The 20,028-nt window shown below is 29.3% G+C and overlaps 3 protein-coding genes across 3 annotated transcripts; 2 read left to right on the top strand and 1 right to left on the bottom strand.

The window, feature by feature from the left end:
• Nucleotides 7,254-9,406, top strand: LOC109329691 (bidirectional sugar transporter NEC1-like). Its single transcript, XM_019563443.1, has 6 exons — nucleotides 7,254-7,364; nucleotides 7,517-7,553; nucleotides 7,656-7,866; nucleotides 8,232-8,393; nucleotides 8,797-8,916; nucleotides 9,020-9,406. The coding sequence occupies exons 1-6, from the start codon at nucleotides 7,316-7,318 to the stop codon at nucleotides 9,218-9,220; spliced, it is 780 nt and encodes a 259-aa protein (XP_019418988.1). The 5' UTR covers nucleotides 7,254-7,315; the 3' UTR covers nucleotides 9,221-9,406.
• LOC109325557 lies at nucleotides 10,430-12,120 on the bottom strand. The gene is made up of 2 exons (XM_019557987.1): nucleotides 11,547-12,120; nucleotides 10,430-11,062 (listed from the first exon to the last, which is right to left on the bottom strand). Exons 1-2 carry the CDS (start codon nucleotides 12,117-12,119, stop codon nucleotides 10,430-10,432), a joined length of 1,206 nt encoding a protein of 401 aa, XP_019413532.1. The 5' UTR covers nucleotide 12,120.
• Nucleotides 15,007-19,159, top strand: LOC109329685 (chloroplastic group IIB intron splicing facilitator CRS2-B, chloroplastic). The gene is made up of 9 exons (XM_019563430.1): nucleotides 15,007-15,038; nucleotides 15,555-15,771; nucleotides 15,856-15,940; nucleotides 16,070-16,137; nucleotides 16,299-16,349; nucleotides 16,451-16,524; nucleotides 17,457-17,515; nucleotides 17,607-17,683; nucleotides 18,887-19,159. Exons 2-9 carry the CDS (start codon nucleotides 15,559-15,561, stop codon nucleotides 19,001-19,003), a joined length of 744 nt encoding a protein of 247 aa, XP_019418975.1. The 5' UTR covers nucleotides 15,007-15,038; nucleotides 15,555-15,558; the 3' UTR covers nucleotides 19,004-19,159.

Below are 20,028 nucleotides of genomic sequence, written 5' to 3'. Positions count from 1 at the left end.
ACGAAATATCATTGATGAGGCTGATTGGAGGACTTTTGTGAGTAGACGTATGAAAGACGAGTCTTTCTTGATAAAATTATTGTCTTTTTTGGTAGAATTTATGCTTATGTTTTGATGTATGAAAGTATGTACATTAATATAATTATCCTTTGTTTATGCATAAAATAAGTGGGAAAAAATTACAAATGAGCATTGAAACTATTGTATCCATATCAAACATCACAAGCAAGGTAGAGAGGAGCTGAGAAGAAAATTATAAGTATGATTAATTGTAACCTCCATATGTGTAGCAACAACACATAATCAACAAAAAAAAAGGTAAGAAATTGAGGGAAAGAAGATATGATTTAGCTAATGATGAAAGCATTACCCTTACCCAGGAGGAGCAAAACAACATTGTTAATCAGATTTGTGATTATTAGAAAGGGAATGGAATGATGAATTGGAAAGGGGATGAAACTTCCATTAGGTAGAAAAAGAGAATGAGGTTCTTGCATTCACAAGTGGTTCTACATTTTGTTGGAGAAGAAGGAAATGCACATAACCTAAGATAACAAAAATATTCAATACATGGGTATTATAATTATAAACTTATTTATACTCGCCTATGATACTCATATAATTATAAATTTATTTTTTAGTTAAATAATTTTATAATACTTTAAGATAAAATATTATTTATTTTATTATTATTTCATAATGAATTTTAGTAATCAAATTATAGTGATAAATTTATCAAATACCTAACAATAATTATATATATATATATATATATATATATATATATATTAAATATTACGAAATATATAATTATACTTGAATTTTTTTAAATCCTCGTGAATATCTACTACTCGTATGGTTACCTACAAATATGTGCGAATATGGACACGCATAAACATATCGTCCCACCTTGTGTCATCCATGTACCCTATGTTTTAATCGTGCAATTTATTTATTTATTACCTTTTTATGAATGAGGTTGTTTCCTTCTGATATTTATGAGTTTACACTATGGAAAATGAAGAAAATTCTGCGTTTGTACTCAATGAATATGTCACGTAAGTGAGAGAATACAATGGATGAATGGACTAATGTGAGACATGAAGAAGAAAAGTCAGACTAAATTGCTAATTTAATTTCTAGGGACAATTTGGTCCGCAAACAAATCATAAGGAATGAAGTAATTATTTACTATATTATCATTGCAGAAAAAATATTTTATCTAGTAAGTTATCTCCTCAAATTACTAAAACTATAATATGTGTCTTATTTAAATTATTTGTACCAAAATATTTCTAAATACTAAAAAAGATAAGACATATGTTATAGTTTGAAATAACTTCAGGAAATAACTCATCTTTTGATATGAGTAACTACTTTATTCTTTTATCACTATATTAAAAAAGAAACATTGTTTTTGGTATAACTAAACTTATAAGTAATGGATTAATCTTTTTTTATAATATGTATGATTATCCCTCTTAGTAAATTTCATTCCTAAAAATTAATTTCTTAACATTTCATTTTACTAGAACATATACTACTGAATAACATATTTGGGAATAGAATCCAAAGAATTTGAAAGACCTTAAGGGTGGACCCAATGATTCAAGTAAATATTAAGTGCTAACGTGTATGTGTTATTTGGATCATTGATATGTGTGCCTCTTGCAAGTGAGTTCTGACAATTTGTAAATTGGTGAATCAAAGAACGTTCTCTTTTTTTGGATGGGGATCAGCTATCTCCGACCATGTCTTTAACTACGTCCATGACCAATCATAATAAACTAAAATTGATAAAATTATAAATATTTAATTTTTTAACTAACATGATATAATATGATTAGTCTGAAATAAGATTTGGGATAAAGTTTGAGAGAACAGATCTTTGTCCTCTTTTATTACGGAAAGTGGTGTAGTGCTTCCATGTTTGGCACTACTACGTGTCATTTCTATGTTGTCATGTTTGTTTTCTGATCCTAACATTCTTAATTATCCTCTCATATTCTTCCACGTTCACAAAGCACAAATACAAGTGTTCATTGGATGAATTTGGCATTCTTTTTAGATTCATATAACCCTTTTTATCATTATTATTTTCTTGACAGCTTTTAGATTCATAGAAGCTTTTTATTATTAATTTCGTGACAGCTTTTGGATTCATGATAACAAATCAAAGATTTAAGATATTGTTGTATAAAATAAGTACTTTTATATTGGAAAATGTTGTATAATCGATCAAAGCTTTATATAATTTGCGAATAACATTACTATCAATTCTTTCCAATATTGTTTACCATTCATGCCTTGAGACTTTATGAGTTGAGACTACCCTTTCACATTTCATTTGTCTAAGAGTGAATATATACTCTCCTAGAACTATGATTAGTATTTTATTCAATTTAAGTTTATTATAATTTGATTATATTTTTTAGATTGATTTCCTTTAATCATAGACCATTGAATAATGATTTTTTTTATGGTTAGACTTATTATTACTTGATTTCTTATTTGTCATATAAATTCAATGATATATTCATTATATTTAGTGAATATGTCTAAAAATTCTATAAGTTGCCTCAGCTATTTTGGTTAATTTTATTTAGTGAATATGCACCCATTTAAGCTTGTATTTTGAATATATCAAGTTAAATTAAAATAAATTAGAAGTGGAGGAATTCCAAAAATTGAGTGAGAGGTTATTTTATCTCACACTTTGTATTAAGATAAAAAATGTGGTGACTAGGTTGGGAATTAGAGGTTAACTAGAGAATATGGGCTCCACAAAATCCCCTATCCTCCTAGGTTTAGACTCTAACGATTCTTCTAAGGTTGCTATACCTCGGATTAATGTACTTTAGTTTCTTGTTTTGTTGGACTTTTCACACCTTTCCTAAAAATAAATTTAATTTAGGTAGAGGCAAAATATTACTTTACATTAATACACAACCATTTACAATAGCGGAACACTTTTTTCCTTTTTAAATAGTCTTACAGATTATTTTATATTAGTTTATATTTTTCAACAACTTAAATAATTCAAGTTAAAATCATTTCCAATATTGCAACTTTATTTTCATTTTTAAATGGACCTCACAAATCTATCTTATATATATATTGTAATAAAAATTTTCCATTTTTAATGTTGACTTTCAACTTTAAGAACGATGCTTATTTAGCTTATTATTATGAAATAAGAATAAGAACGACTCCTCTCCAGTGGTGAACTTGAACGAGGAATGTGCTTATTTCGTTACGAATGGTTTTTTGTTATCATTGTGGGTGTTCTCATGTGAAAGACATGTTTGAAATATTAACTTTTACTTGTCTTTATCCCACCTAATAGTTTAATTTAAAACTCTTACAAGAGTTTATATTAGACCTAATAGACATCACACATGAATTTTTAACAATTTAGACAATACATAAAAAAATATCAATTGATTGAGCTTTAACCGTTGCTATGTAATTAGATACAACCCCGGCCAAATATGTTACGATATATACCTACCCATCATGATAAATTTAAAGTGCAAGAATATTTATTTGAATATTTTATAACCCCCTAAATTTAAAATAAAATAAAAATAATGAATGGGAAAAATATGATTACCAATTAAAGCTGAATAGACAAGTTCCAAACTGCTATACGAATTTATCTTGATTTATAACCTTTCTGAGGAAAAAACAGAACTAAGAACATTAAATAAAGATAGAATATTGGAATCTCAAGAATAACATTACCAGATTAGATGAATCTAGGTATCAGCTTATAATCTGGAGGGGATAAGATAACTTATTTGCTGGTCGGCCCTCTTGGAAAATTTATTTATAAGTTTGAAGAACTTTGTTGCATATTTTTTATGTTTTTCAACTATACATTTATTTATTATTTTTCCTTTTCATATTTCATTTCTTCATTTATATTTAAACCTAGTTATTATATCAGCTAGTAATTTTTTAAAACATGCAGATGATTTCAAACATAAAAAATGGAATGGGGAGATAAATAAATAAAATGTTAGAGTAAGCAATAATTGTATAGTATTGGTTAGAAAAAGCCATACAGCATAGAACAGCCTAAGAAGGAAGCCAAACTATTAACCATGAATAGGGAAGTTAGTGCATCTTTTTTGGTTTAGAAATTGATATCTTGGGAGTAATTAATGTTTGGTGGGCACGCATGGTCTTTGTCTACCAACTTTACCTTGCATTAAATCTCAACTACTTTTTCCAATTCATATATTTTGTTATTTCATATTTATGTAGGTAAATTAAGAAAAGAGATTCTATTTTTTATTTATTAAAACATGTTTATTTAAAACACTTTTTTATGCAATGAAAAGAGGAGAAAAAAGGGAATTAATTAATAAAAAAACTTATAGGTATCGTTATTGTATGAGGATAGAATTGAAAAAAATTAATAAAATTTAAAAGTTATACAACAACACTAGCTTTAAACAAAACCTAAAATCGAGTATCATTATATTATATATATAATATTTATATCACTTGATTCACTTCTCATATATTTTAACATATTTAAATACTATTATATAGATATATATTTTGAAGTGTTTTTTTTTGTTAATAAATATTATAAGAGCATTATTTAAAGAATATAAAATAAGAAAAATATTTAAAAATTAATTGAACACTTTTCTTCATATTTAAATATCAATTTTAAGATAAAATGTCATTTTTCACTTCTTTTAATAATCCCTTAAAACACTTACAAAATGATACAAAATTTTGGTCACATCTTGTTCATGCATGGTTATGGGATGAAGGAGACTTTGACCTAAATATGCTTAACCAATATAATATATAGTAGCTTGTGTATTACCTACTTATATTTTTAAAAAATAATTTAAGGACCAAACTTGACCTATCTAAAAGATTGATTTGACCTATAAACATATTTAAAAGTATATTATGTTAAAGCTTTTATATAAGTCAACATGTTTCCCTTTAAATAAGTTAATATGTCTATCTACATTAATAGTTAAATTATATATATATATATATATATATATATTCAAATTTCATGTACAATATAATTTAGTTATATTAAAATATAATAATATTAATATTAATATATGATGTAATTAATTAGGTTAGAATAATATGTTTAATAGACCTTTTAGAGGATATAAAACGTGACCTATTAAACTAAATATATAGTTTAACAAGTCTAAATGTGACATATATAGGAAAAATATGATATGATATAGGTCAAGAAATAGGCCATTTGCATAACCTAATTCTACACTATCTCATGAATTTTATGGGAAACAAATATAAAACTTTTTTGTTTTTGCTTTTTATTTATTAAAAGAGCTAAAATTTAAACATCCATATATTAATTTACTATTACAAAGGAAATTAGTAATTAAGCAACATAAATTTTATTATCTTATACCTTATTAAGAATTTATATTTCTATCTTGTACCTTATTTTTATTGTAGTTCTAAAATTAAATACATAATTATCTCTAATAATAAATTTATATATTCTACTTTTTAAAATTTAACCTATATTTACATAAACTTATATTTATGTTAAATATTTATTAATAATAATAAAAATAAAAATAAAATAAAAAATTGATATGTACAATGAGTGTTGTTTCCAACCCACCGCATATAGAAGGAATAAAGTTCTGACAGTGTGGGCCCAGTGCGTGATGATATAATGGTATATTTACCTAAGATCACGGTAAGATCAAGTTCATTCTTCCTTCTTCGAGGTGAAAGATTTAGTTCATGTTATGTTCTTGCATGAAACTGTTGTGTACAATGCATCAATACATAAATCTACCTTTATCTTATCATATATAGTCGTTAACTATCAATCATGTCAAAGCTTTTGATTATGTTCATTTTGCAAACTATATCAAAGTAGATTTAGTGAATCAGTAAAAAAAGAAAAGAAGACAATATCAATAACAATTAATCGATTAATTGTGTAGTTAATTGATTAACTGAGTACATGTTAATCGATTATCCAATTAATCAGTTAGAAAATGATACATTTAACACATATTGAATTGTTTTACAATATATATTTATTAGCGTGTTAGAGAGTTGGTTAGGTTAGTTTTATTGTTTGTTTTACAAGGCATTGCATGTAAACAACACTATATTGTATCATTTTAATTTAATGATAAATATCATTATATTCATTTTATACTTTCACAATATTTTCGCAATACTTTAATACAATCTTACAGGATATAAATCAATTGTGATTAACTTTCATACCTGAAAGATAAGTGTGAAGATTGCTAGTTAGGAACATTTTGATCCAGACATAATAAAACAAAACATATTTTTCGCATTTACAAAACCTATTGTTTCATCTACTAATAAAACCTAAGTTTTCATTTCTGGTTATCTAAACTTTAAGAGCTTGTTCGGAAAAAAATTCTTGTAAGGGGGAGCAATTAAATAAAACATTTTGGGTTTAATCACAAACTTAATTAAAATACGTATGAAAAAAGTTGTTTGATTATTTTGAAATCAATTACAAATTTTACAGTTAAAATTAATTATCAAATAAATATTATTAATCTGAATACATAATTACATATTTTTTACAAATTAAATTTGTCAAATTTATTCTTTTTTCACATTATGTTAAAATCACTTCCATTAAATATAAGTAAACATAAAACAGCTTCTATCAAAATCAATTATAATATAATTGTTAAGATTTCATCTAAAAAAGCAATCCATTAAGAGAAATTAGATTTAACTTCAACAAATATCTAAATATCTCAGAGTTTTATGAGATATTTCCAACTATAATGAATTGTCATACTACTTTTTCAAAATGAGATAATAATGTATATATTGATAGTGAAAAAGTTTTTATAGTATGATTCTTAAATATAAGAGGTAATATAAATAAATGGTTTACGTGTGCATATTATTGAGAAGTAATTGAAGTATACTCTGAATATGTAGCTGATAAGTTATGATTGGTGTTACAAGGGGGAGTTTTATGGGTTCAAGAAGAGAGAAAAAAAAAGGTAAAGTTGAAATTGATAATGATGGAAAGGACGAAGCTGATGATTTTATATGTTTGATTGAGTTTTTGGATGATGATATGATATTTTAGTGCTCTTAAAAGTTGTAGTCTAGTGGGAGAGAAAAAAACACCATACACGTGTACAACAATCTCACAAATTATTCCATATATATATGGTACCTATCAAACTTTGTTGAAGCACATATTATCATAATACTCATCATTCAACTCACAACATTACCCTAAACATTTTGCTACCAAAATCCTCTACTTATCTCTAAAATGATTTCATTGTCTCAACATGACATGGTTTTGATCTTTGGTATCTTAGGTATTAATTAATCATTCACCATTGTTGTAAAAAATTGTTTTATGTTAATGTTATACATAAAACATTTCCTATTATTTATTGAATTACATTTACTATATTTGTAATTAGTATTATATTTTTATCCTAATCTCTTTTTCTTATGATCTATGTAGGTAACATTGTATCATTCATGGTGTTCTTGGCACCCTTGTAAGTACTCTCTCAAAACAAATAACATTACATTTTTCATATAAATATTACTTATACCATAAAGTTCTATAAAACTTATATCTATTTCTCTGTTTCATGCAGACCAACCTTCTATACAATTTACAAGAACAAATCATCAGAAGGGTTTCAAGCAATCCCTTATGTGGCTGCACTTCTTAGTGCATCATTGCTGCTATATTATGGTTTCCTAAAGACCAATGCTATTTTGATTATCACCATCAATGCTATTGGAATTGCTATAGAAGTTTCCTATTTACTCATGTACATTATATATGCTCCTAAGAAGCAGAAGGTGAAAACAAAATTACCATTTTTTCCTTCTGAAACCCCTTCCCCCCTTCCCTTTTTCTTCTATAAGTCGGATTGAACATGTTTTTAAATTGCGGGCGTGGTCACAATTATGATTATAGTATACTTATCGGAATTTGGAGACAGTTGTGAAAAAATGTGGTTAATATGGTCACAATTCGTCTATATAATGTGGTGGTGAAAACTCCGAAAATCACAATATTGTGACTTAAATTGCATCAGGCTGCAATTTAAAACCTCTGAAGTTATATTGATTAATTTAAAACCTCTAAGGTTATAGTGATTAATATGCCTTAGAAAGGTTGATGAAGTGTGAAAATAAATGTGTTATTTTTCTATGGATTGCAGATTTCCACTATGGCTATGATAATCATTTGTGACATAGGAGGAATTAGCTTGACAATGTTAATCACCATCTTTGCTTTTAAAGGCTCCAAACGTGAACATGCTGTTGGATGGGTTTGTGCTGTTTTCAACATTGCAGTATTTGCTGCTCCCTTAAGCATCATGGTACTTTTAATATCTATTATTTCAATACATTTTCCTACTTTACCAACGGGGGTTAGTTCAAGTGGTACATGTTTGATCCCCTTAAGCAAGGTCTCGGGTTCAAGTCTTGTGAATGGAAAAAATACTTACTGGGAGAGTTAGCCCCATATACGTGGGAAACAAAAAAAATACATTTTCCTACTTTACCTCAAAACCAAATTTTGTATAGTAAGGATTTGTTTCCAAGTTGGGTTTTGAAGGAAAATGGATGGCCTGAAAGCCATAAAATATACTCGTGAGATGACTCTGAAACTTTCAATTTCTCTATCTTCCCATCCAAAACTCAACTCGCAAAATGATCATAAACATTTCTCTTTACTAGTTCTTGGTGATTAATTAGCATATCTTTCTGTATTGATTTCAGAGGAGGGTCATAAAAACCAAGAGTGTAGAGTACATGCCATTTTCTTTGTCCTTGTTTCTCACACTCTGTGCCACCACTTGGTTCTTCTATGGTCTCTTTGACAAAGATTACTACATTATGGTAAGAAATAAATAACACATAGTTATAGTTATTACATATCCTAATATTTTTCTATTTTGTTTTTAACCAAAGTAATGATACTATCATTTTGATGCATTTTCAGCTGCCAAATGTGCTAGGATTCCTCTTTGGCATAAGTCAAATGATCTTATACCTGATATACAAGGATGGAAAGAAGAATAGAGAAACAAATTGTACAGAACAGCATGAACTTGAGGGCACAGTGAACTCTACACAACATTGCTGTGATGGAAATAAACTTGATTTCCCTTATGAGAAAGAAATGAAAGAGAATATAGTTTAATGCTAATGGAGACTATGTAATAAGCTTAATTAGGATGAACGTTGCATATTGATAAATAACTCATAACTAGTATCTAATTATTATGTTGTATGATTAGGGACTATAGCTACTTGGAAAGTATTGTAATAATAAACTAGTGATGATTTACACTTTATATGGTTCTGAATATTAAAGTAAGTTCCATTATATATATGGTTTGAATCTGATTGAAATTCCAACAACAAGGTCAAGTTCTGCATATTCTTAAAGGGACACTAAAGATTCAATTATTATTTATAAATGGAAGGGCAGAGAAACTGGATCAGATCCTTAGTTCTGCTTCAAAGAATATGATGACTTGATTGAAAGTCATATTATTATTAATGCACTGTATGAATCGATCTCAAATATACCTGCAATATGTCTATCAATGTTAATTCTCGAATCTTTTCCCACAATCTAACTATCAGTGTCAGCTCTCGAAATTGTCACAATTTAACTACATGTGTGCTTTAGCCACCTATAAAACCCATTGTACCCCTTAGATGCACCCAAGATTGAAACTTAATGCTCATAAAGACTTTCAACCTTTCTTTCTCATTCGTAGTTTTTTCAGTTCACACCTCCGAGATTCCCATTAATAGCTACATTAATGTGCATTAAAATCATATTAAAAACATCATTTTCCAACACAAGTTTTTTTTCCACAATGATCAATGATAACATTGTCTAGATTATGTGGGTGTTAATTTGTATTAAGTGGTTATTAAGGATTACACAAACTAAAGCTTAGGCGTTTCTATCAGCCAAAACAGACGATTGGAGATAAGTATAATAAATAGTTGAGAACATATCTCAAAAAGTCTAAGGGCTTGTTTGGTGCCGAAGACAATACAAGGATATGATAGGATAGAGAGCAGAATAAGAATATGATAAAATATGAGTATCTTATGAGGATCGGTGTTCGGCGTCGACCCGATAATTATGAAAATGGTGTGGTGGTAGTGAGGGCAGTAATGTTTGACAGTATGAGGAAAAAACTGAAATATCTCATCATGCTCATTTGTAACACAGTTCCCCCTACGAGATAGAACAACACGTGCTTGGTGATGAAGAGTATAGGATAATGATAAAATGTACTAATATTGCAATGAACAATCTAGTTATATAATTAGTGCAACTACAACTAGCCCCACTATTTCTTGTGCATGGTTATGGAGTCATATACTATTATTGATGGGAGGAGGATACTTGCAATAAAGGGTGCAATGTACTAGGATCAAACTTCCTAGCAAAAAGAAAACACATATTGGTGGTTTTCCCATTATAAACACACCTTGAACCATAACTAGTTTGATTCAAGAACTCATTTGTAATATCATGCAACCCAAACTTTCTTGGATGAGCACCACCCCTTGACCAATCCACATAAGTGAGACTACGATTAGAGTTCAATTCAGGGAACATGATATGCACAAATGTTGGAATATAATGTTCATCTGGATAACATGGTTGAAGACAATGTTGCTGAAATAGTTTGTAATATTTAGTGTCAGAAACAATATGAGTGGCAAGATCACGGTGTAGTTCAAACCATTGAGACCCTTTTCTCCAATTGGTGATGTTAATTGAAGGTGACATTTTTGGGTTGTATCTTCCTCTACCAGCTTTTCTTTTGTCATCAAATGAGTTAACAAAGCTTAGGGTTGAGTTGATGAGATAGTTGTATATGGATTTGAAGTCAAATAATGGGATGCATGATTCTGAGAGTAATACAAAACGTTGGTTTGATGAGTCCATGAGTGCATTTCCTAAGAGTCTTCTCTCAGCATCTATCATTGATGATGTGCCCCATGTCACTGGCTGCCATGGACAAACAATAATTGAAGCCAAATAAAATGGTGACTTAATGCAAAATGAATGAATGCTCCTATCACGATGAAAATTTAACCCGAATTTGTGGGTATTTAATGACGAAAATCCACTTGTACTCATGTTTTCCTGAATACTATGTTTTTGTTCGGGTTTTACATGAAATACTAGACTCAAATACGATTTAACTTGTATATAAAATTTCAATTATAGAATTATTCTATATATCTATATCTATTTTATACTATATATAAAGGGAAAATATAGTGTAATTATCATTATATTATAATTTTTCCTTTCCGATTTTACTCTTAACTTTTTCTGTTTTATCAATGTATTAACCACTCTCTCACCTTAATTTGACAGTTAAAAGTAAAGATAAAGAATAATTTAAATTTTCTTCCGGTAAGGATATTTATTTTGTGAAAGTTGTTTAATAGAATTGAAGACAAGTATTGAGAATTAGCAAGCTAACCTGACTAGGAACTTTTCTTCCATGGAACACAGAATCTTGTGGCACGGTTTCATTGAAAGAAGGGTGTTGGTGCAAGTAAATGGAGTAAAAACCTTCATGGCCTTTGAAGAATTTCTCCCACAAAGGTGCCATGGGCAATGCACCTTGTGCCAAAAACATGAAAGCCACTCTTGGAATTGTCTTGTTATCTTCAATTCCTCGTACCATAGATGCTTTAAGGAACAACTCTTGGTCGGTCATGTTGTGCATTAGAGATGTCCTTAATACATTTCTAGTAGAGTTGGACTTTTTATTCCATGATGAAGAGGAATTATAATTAGACGGTAGTACTCGATATTGCAGTGACAATGATGATGATGACGACGATGATAATGATGGAGCTATGGTTAATGGTGATGATGGAAACAATGTTTTGAATGGAGTTGTCACATAAAGAATGGCTTGTAATCTAAAAGATAGGGTATAAAAGCATAAGGTTGAAATTGCAAGTATTGCTAGTGATATAGCAAATATATAAAAAACTAAGTGATAGACAAAACGACCAATGAATGGGTTTGAAGGTTTATGATCCATATTCCAATGATCAAATAGATGAACTAAATGAGATGATTTCATTCATATATCAAATTGATATATATGTAGCGTTTATACTCAGATTGCGTAATAAGGTGAACTTTCTATGTAACTCTTTTTGTGTTAGTAAAAAATGAAGTTAGCACTTAACTGTTATTTTTTATAAAATATTTTAAGTAATTTTATGTGAATTAAGATGATGGTTAACAACTTAACATTGTTAATATTATTAAATATATCAATTATAATGTATATTTATTTAAAATTGTCATTTATTGATGAAACCTGTGAATCTTTTTTCTACTCAATTAACTAATAAATCAATTAATATAACAGTATTTTGGTATAAAAAAATAATTAATATGTATACAAATTTGAAAATAGTGTTTATAAAATTAAAAGAGCCAAAATTATAATCTTAAAAGAATCTTATAAAAAAGAGCAATGATAATAATTTGAGACCTTAATTGAAGTCTACCATTATAACCATCAATATTTTTTTTACAATTTTATCTTAATTCAATAATTATATGGATAATTAATTCAAAGTCATATGTCTCAACATATTACCCCTTTTTCATATAAAACAGCAAAAACTACGTCTTCGAGTAATAATGGTTACACACCAAGTAATTAATACATTAATATGCCTACAAAGATGAAGAAAGTAAAAATGAATAAATATGGACTTTTTTATATATTTCGTACAGTGATAAAAGAAAATAAAAAAATTACAGAGGTGGTATAATTTTGGAAGGGAGAAAGTAAATAATAGTGACGGGTTAAGTGAATTAGTAGTTTTTAATGGAATAAGAATTATTGGTTTGTTCAATCACGTTTTTTATCACACAATTAATGGTATTGTTATATGCTTTGAAGCATTGCGTGAACAACAATAAAGGAGTTCAAGAAGTTTTAACATGTGTTAGCTCCTCTAATTACGATTATTATTGGTCTAATGAAATCATTATTCATTTTTTTATATATATTAGCGTTACACACTTTACTCATAAGATAGGGTTACGTAATTAAACATAGATAAAAGTAGGACCACCCCTCAAATACTTAAAATAAAATGAAAAAACAAAACCAATCAGATACTGATCTAGTAGTGTAAGACTTTGTTAAATCTATAGGATGGCCAAAAAGTCACGAGTTGAGAGCGACTCTTGTTGAGTGGGACATCTACATATCCCGAAAAAGATTAGTTCCTTACTTAAACGGTGAGAAGATACTCTCGAAAAACATATCTCTTTCATTCAAATGTTCAATTCTTTGTAAAAGTATAATTGATGTTCAAAAGGGTACAAATTAATTGTCAACGGCAAAACATGTGATTTTCCAAAAAAAACTAGGGAGGATTAATAGCTTCTCCATCTAAATCAATGGGATTATATGAAATATCACGTTTCCACTAGCACCTTGCATGTTTTGCCCTTATACACTACTCTATTATTGTGTGCTTAGGGTCTCATGCAACATGAGGTAGCTTAACTCATTGGGTTGATGAAAAAGTGGTTATAATTTGAAGTTATTTAATATAATAACTTTTCATTAGTGTATAGTGAGGGATGTTTTTTATTAACTACTCAAAGTTGTTTGTTTGCATTTTTCGCTTCCACACATATAAACCTTTTTCTTTCTAGAAGGAATGATCTATTCCTTAATCAATCAAAGGTTCATAGTCCTATATTGTTTTGTGATATACAAAGTGAGAAGAGAGAAAAATAATGTTGTTATATTTTGAATAACAAAATTAAATAAAAGTTAGGTAGTAGTTCATGCCCATATAAGGATAACCAATTAGGATTCAAAAATCCTTGTCCCTTTTTAAATTACCATCTTAACCATGAGTTTAATATGTATTACTTTCACATGTTTTAATTATCATTAATTGATTTTAAACAAAAACTAAAATAATTGAATTGTGGATGACTTGATTTGATTATATAAAAAAGTCATATAGAATATATATATATTAAACTCTTCAATCATCATTATACATACAAATTAAAATAAAAGACCCTTCAAATATAAATAAGTGTTAGTTTTATGGAGAATCATAACTTTTGTCCCATATCATTCTATATACTATAAATTATAATTGGTTGTAAAAATATTTAATAATTAAGTTTTTAATTTAAACACATTTTTCAATTAATTACAACTTATAATACATGAAGTGATACACATTATAACACATCAAATGAACTCCCGTTTTTGTAAGCCTAGACTCTAAAAAAGATATCTATGAATAGCAATGCATATGCATCTCCTCTATTTCTTCTCAACTTAAAATTATGTTAGTTTTTCTTGATGCTGGAGTATGTTACAAATATGGAAATCTCTTTTATTGTAAGTAAAATAATTTCTTACATCATTTGATGGGTCATTGTCTTTTTAATGTATTTTTTAAATGTATATGTATAAAGAAAAAATAAGTAAAAATAAATATATTAGTAATATTACATGAAATAAGACATGTCAAAGTTCAATATACAAATATTATTTTAATAAAATACTATATTGTTGCATTGAAATTGGGCTGTTCTACTGTGAATGCAGCAAGGTACAAATGGTATGAATACATGTTGATATTAGTTTAATGGGATATATATGCATATATAAAAGTTAGGCATTTATCAAATTACTTAGTATATCTCTTCTACTTAATATAATTACTTAAAAATATTTTAAATTTAATATTTAAAATTATTCTTTTTTTCCTCTTTTATTTCATCAACCTCATCTATTAATTTTTCAATCTTCTCTTCCAAAATTTAAGTGTTAATGCAAAATATAGTCATTGATTGGGCCAATTAAAAAAGTTATTTCTAAGGCCCAATTATTGAGAAGTAGATAATATTGGTGAAGTATTCAAAATCTAATCATTTCCTTCTCCTCTTCCTCTCCTACAAGGTTCCTTCTCCTCCATAAGTCACAATTCTCCATTTTTGTTCTTCTTATGTTTTCTTTATTATGTCTTCTATTTTTACTTCTAATCATTTCCTTTCTAATCGATAGTAGTATAAACCATCATCAAATGTTGGAATTAATGCCCTTTCTATGTTATTGGGGTTCTTCATAATTGTACTTACTAATCTTTTCTTAATGAATTTGTGTGTAGTATGCTATATAATTTTGAGGTGGTCAAGTGTTTTAAACTGTGGTTACAGTTATGTTACCTTTAGTTGTGAAAAATTGCATAAAAATGTGACCTATGGGGTCGCGATGTCGTTATGGAGTCTCCCGAAACCGTAATATTACGGCTGCAGAATACAATTTAAAACACAGGGGCTATCAATGAATTTACTGAAAATCTTGGTTTTTGATAGCTTTCAATGGAACACCTAGTTTAGAGTAGTAGTTGTTTTCTTTGTGAACTATATGAGGAGATCTTTGTTGATCATCCTTTCTCCTTTCATTTTTTAATAGGTCAATGTTGCATGCAGCATCAGCCCCGGCCTTTTGTGCAACCTATCCCCACAATCTGCATTATCCTCGTTGTATTATAAATCTGTCAGTTAAAGCCAGGTTCTCTATTCGTTGTTCAGTACCGCAGACAAACAATGAAGCTAAAGTGGAATATACTCCTTGGCTCATTGTTGGCTTGGGTAACCCTGGCACTAAATACCACGGCACTAGGCACAATGTAATTATTCTCTAATTTGTGTATGTGCTTGAACTTGAATGCACTTCTTGTTTGTAGTGAATCTTATGGTTTTCTATCTATTAGGTTGGATTTGAAATAATTGACAGTGTTTCTCGAGCAGAAGGGATTCGGTTGAACACAATACAGTCAAAAGCCTTGATTGGAATAGGTGCCTCATCTGACAGCATTGATTTTATCTTTTTATATATTCTTTTTCCTCTTTTCCCTTCCCAGTTATTGATTTCATGTTCACGATAACTGTAAAATTGAATTATATTTTCTTATGTGGTGTGTACAGGTTCTATAGGAGAGGTACCAGTATTGCTGGCAAAGCCTCAAACGTACATTAATTTTAGTGGGGAATCGGTTAGTTTTCTACAGCACAATAGCTAGATTGTATAAATCTACTGAAACTGGTTATGGATCAACAATCTGATTTAATGCTCATCTGTATATTCATACCTAAAACTATTGTCTGTCATTTTTGTGTGTTACTTGACTTTTTCTTATTTTTGTTATTCTTAAAGGTTGGACCACTTGCTGCATATTATCGAGTACCCTTGCGCCATATTCTAGTAGTATGTATATCTTGCCTTACTTCTCTTTAAAATAGTTGGTGACAGAGTATGAGTCTGTATAGTTTTCTTTTGGCCATAAGCTTGTGGAAATTTTTATGTAGGTTTATGATGAAATGAGTCTCTCAAGTGGTGTTTTAAGGCTACAACAAAAAGGTGGACATGGACATCACAATGGGTAATGTTTTGTTGAATTTCATGTCACATGTTTACAAAATTGTCACCATGAAGATATTTTATATGTTATAAGATTTCAAATTTTAGAAATGTTAGTGTAACAAAACAACTTATGACTAGTGATACAATGAACGGACTTTCTCTAAACTTGTTAACACACGACATAAATGAATTAAGATATCTAAGGTTAGGGTAAGGGATTTAGGATTCATTTTTAGTAGCAGTTAAGTGAATAGAAAACCGAACTTATTGAAGTTTTCTTGACTCTTAAAGCTGAGGGTAGTTTGTGTTTGTGGGTGTACCTTTATTATTAGCTGCTTCAACTCCAAAGTAGAATGATCCAGTTTGAATTTTAACTTGATTGATTCTTATTATGTTCTAAGATGAATTTCCCATCTTCTTTAAACCAGGATAACGATTTGAATTTTTTCACTGGAAGCAAGTAGCCTCACAATTTCATTTTATTTTTCAATTTTTTCTTCAATGCATTTTGTTTATGACGATTTATTTCAAATTAATTTATGAGTAATAAGGCCATTAGCAAACCTCCAGATGAAGGGTCCACTTTAGGAAGAATAAGGGTGAGAGTAAGGGATTGGGGGCCAAGTTTGTTACTAATAGAAAGAACTGAGGATTTAGAGTGGAAGAGGAAGGAAGAACTCAGGTCTCTTGAATTTCGGGTGTAGGAGAGAGCTATATTGCTAGTGTTCTACAGCGTTCATCAATCGCTGATGCAGTATATCTACAGATCCAGATATCAATTTGCTATATTAATGAACATCGCATTCTGTAAATTCTGATCTAGTTACACACTGTCATCTCAATCTTTTAAACCTTGGTTTTTTCTTCAACTTTTTTGGGAACTGGCATTTCTCTGTACATGCCCTCTTGTACTGTGGGGTCAATTCTATAACTGGTGTTAGATTGTTACAGATTGAAAAATGTAATTGGCCATTTGGAGAGTTCCCGTGAATTTCCTCGACTTGCCATTGGTTAGTTCCTTGTCTAGAGTTACTTGATAATGTAATATGTTTCTCATTAGTTATTTCAGCAGTACTATATTTCAAAAAAATTGCCTTGTAGGAATTGGAAATCCTCCTGGAACTATGGATGTAAAAGCTTTTCTTCTACAGAAGTTCAGTTCCGAGGAGCGAAAGCAGGTGAACCTTCTAGTCTTGTACCAAGTGAAAATTGGTTTTGATATTTTATTATTGACACTTGACAGCACCTTTCTGTTTTTTTGGTAAATGATGTATTCCATTACCATAAGTAACAATTACACATAGTCGTAGTTAAATTATGCAAGAGATGAGCCACTTACTATGTAGGGTTCCCTAGCTCCTTCATAATGAAACGCATCCAAAACAAATTACATATAATCAAACTATACTATCAAAACTGTATCTATCCTTCCAATCACTCATCTTCGGAAAACAAAACCTCAATCTTATAGCTAGATCTTGCTTAGAAATCTGAAAAGCTGCTGTTGGATGAAGCCCTTTTTTCGGTGAGGATCCGGGATGTTCCTTTCCTTCCAAATATGGTATATAGCTGCTGCATAGGTTGCCCTTGATCTTTTCTGATTGTTCTTCTTAGCCCTTTTTCTACAACACAGCCATCCTCTCCATGAGTGCCACCTGAATCTATTTGAGTCAAAACCAAGCCGAAAACACAAATTATGCAAAATCTCTTTAGACCAGTTGCAATAAAAAAATAAGTGAGAACATGATTCATCAACATCTTCACAAAGAACATGTTTTGTCATTTACTAGAATTCCAATTCTGTTCATTCTCACTTTTGTAAGCAAACTGTCATGAACAGCTAACCAGAGAATAAATCTATGCTGCGGAATAGAACATCTATTCCACACAGCTTTTGTAATTGAAACTGATTTTGATTGCCTTTTAGCCACTTATAGCCATCTTGTATAGAAATAAAGACCAACAGAATTTCTTGTCCAACAACATTATCATAAGCTGCTACAAATTTCCCTTTCAATCTATTCATCTTTCTCCAATGCCATGTTAGTCATAAAATAGTTTATAATTCACATATGTCATGAACTTATGATGGTCCAAATTATTTTATGCTATCAACCAATCACATCTATTTGTAATTGTTGTAAAAATCAAACATTTTTTAAGGATGCAATATTATAAAAACCTTTACATTGAAGAATATAAATAAGAAATTGAGAAGTTACACAATGCAAAATATTATTTGGTTACTGTAACTTGCCTACAAAGCAATAAGATTAATAATAAGCCTATTGTGGCACAATTTTGCATGTATTATTACACATTATGCTTCAATTTTGCATGTATTACACATTATACACATGATGTTTCTTTTTGAATTTCAGATTGATGATTCATTGGAGCAAGGAGTTGAAGCTGTAAGGACCTTAGTGCTTAATGGGTTCAACCACCATGTGACTAGATTCAATACAACTCAAAAATACAAGTACCATAAAGTTTAATATTTCTCAAATGAACCTTATATTTTGAGCAGATATGAAATCCATGCTTAACTTTTGTTATGGTGTTTGCTAGCACTTGAGCCTATTGTTCTGATATGTGTGCATATTTGTATAAAGCTTACCATTTCTCATTTTATTTTTGTAGAAAATAGTATTTGATGAGGTGAGAAAAGTATATCAGAGAATATCCGGACAAAAATAAAAAGAAACAACTAAAGATTAGATAAATCATATTAATCAATTTGCATTTTAAATTTCGATATAAGAGTGCATTATTTTCCTTGGTCTCCAATTAATACTGCATTATTTCATAATAACTCATGCAATCATGTATTTACCAATAACATAATATAAGCAATTCCTCAATGTAGAATTCAAATGAGACTCATTCCATTTGTTATAAGTTATTGTTCTATGAATGATGGAAATGTTATCTCAAATGAGACTCATTCCATTTGTTATAAGTTATTGTTTTATGAATGATGGAAATGTTATCGTAACTGCAATTATATATACATCGGTCACATTTGTCTATAATTATCATAAACATTTAGGTATTTGTCAAAACTGCAACCACAATATATATAGCAAATAACATCTCTTGATTCACATGGAAAGAGGACCAAGATACAAAGCATATTCTGTGGTAAGGGACAAGAAACTGCGAATGAAGTACCAAAGTCAACATGACAAAATGTTTGAACCAAAAGTACCAACCCCACCAAGAAAACAAGTTAGATGCCAAGTTGGTATGCAAGATTTCAATGCAATATTGAAGAAAGATAATAGAAATGCAGTGGTGAATATGTTACCTTCAGTGATAGCAAGGAAGAGCTATGCTAGTATTCATGAACTCAAGTGTTTTTCTAAGGATATTGAAATTAGAGTAGGAGGAAGGAGTAGCAGTGTGCTGCATAAAACTGTTTTTGGGTGTAGACACTTTTGAATTGTGCCTGAGGCTATGATCATGGACTTTTGTCAAGTTTTATTCCGAGGGTGAGACTCGATATAACAGTAAGGTTACT

The sequence above is a fragment of the Lupinus angustifolius genome, chromosome LG02 (genome assembly GCF_001865875.1).
Source record: "Lupinus angustifolius cultivar Tanjil chromosome LG02, LupAngTanjil_v1.0, whole genome shotgun sequence".
Lineage (NCBI taxonomy): Eukaryota > Viridiplantae > Streptophyta > Magnoliopsida > Fabales > Fabaceae > Lupinus > Lupinus angustifolius.
This window is presented reverse-complemented; position numbering and strand designations above follow the sequence as displayed.

Coding starts and splice junctions, on each gene's coding strand:
- LOC109329691 (XM_019563443.1), top strand. CDS start 7,316: ATGATTTCATTGTCTCAACATGACATGGTTTTGATCTTTGGTATCTTA. Junction 8,394..8,796: donor CTGCTCCCTTAAGCATCATG/GTACTTTTAATA, acceptor TATTGATTTCAG/AGGAGGGTCATAAAAACCAA. Junction 8,917..9,019: donor ACAAAGATTACTACATTATG/GTAAGAAATAAA, acceptor ATGCATTTTCAG/CTGCCAAATGTGCTAGGATT.
- LOC109325557 (XM_019557987.1), bottom strand. CDS start 12,119: ATGGATCATAAACCTTCAAACCCATTCATTGGTCGTTTTGTCTATCAC. Junction 11,063..11,546: donor GAAGAAAAGTTCCTAGTCAG/GTTAGCTTGCTA, acceptor TGTCCATGGCAG/CCAGTGACATGGGGCACATC.
- LOC109329685 (XM_019563430.1), top strand. CDS start 15,559: ATGTTGCATGCAGCATCAGCCCCGGCCTTTTGTGCAACCTATCCCCAC. Junction 15,772..15,855: donor ACCACGGCACTAGGCACAAT/GTAATTATTCTC, acceptor TCTATCTATTAG/GTTGGATTTGAAATAATTGA. Junction 15,941..16,069: donor AAAAGCCTTGATTGGAATAG/GTGCCTCATCTG, acceptor TGGTGTGTACAG/GTTCTATAGGAGAGGTACCA.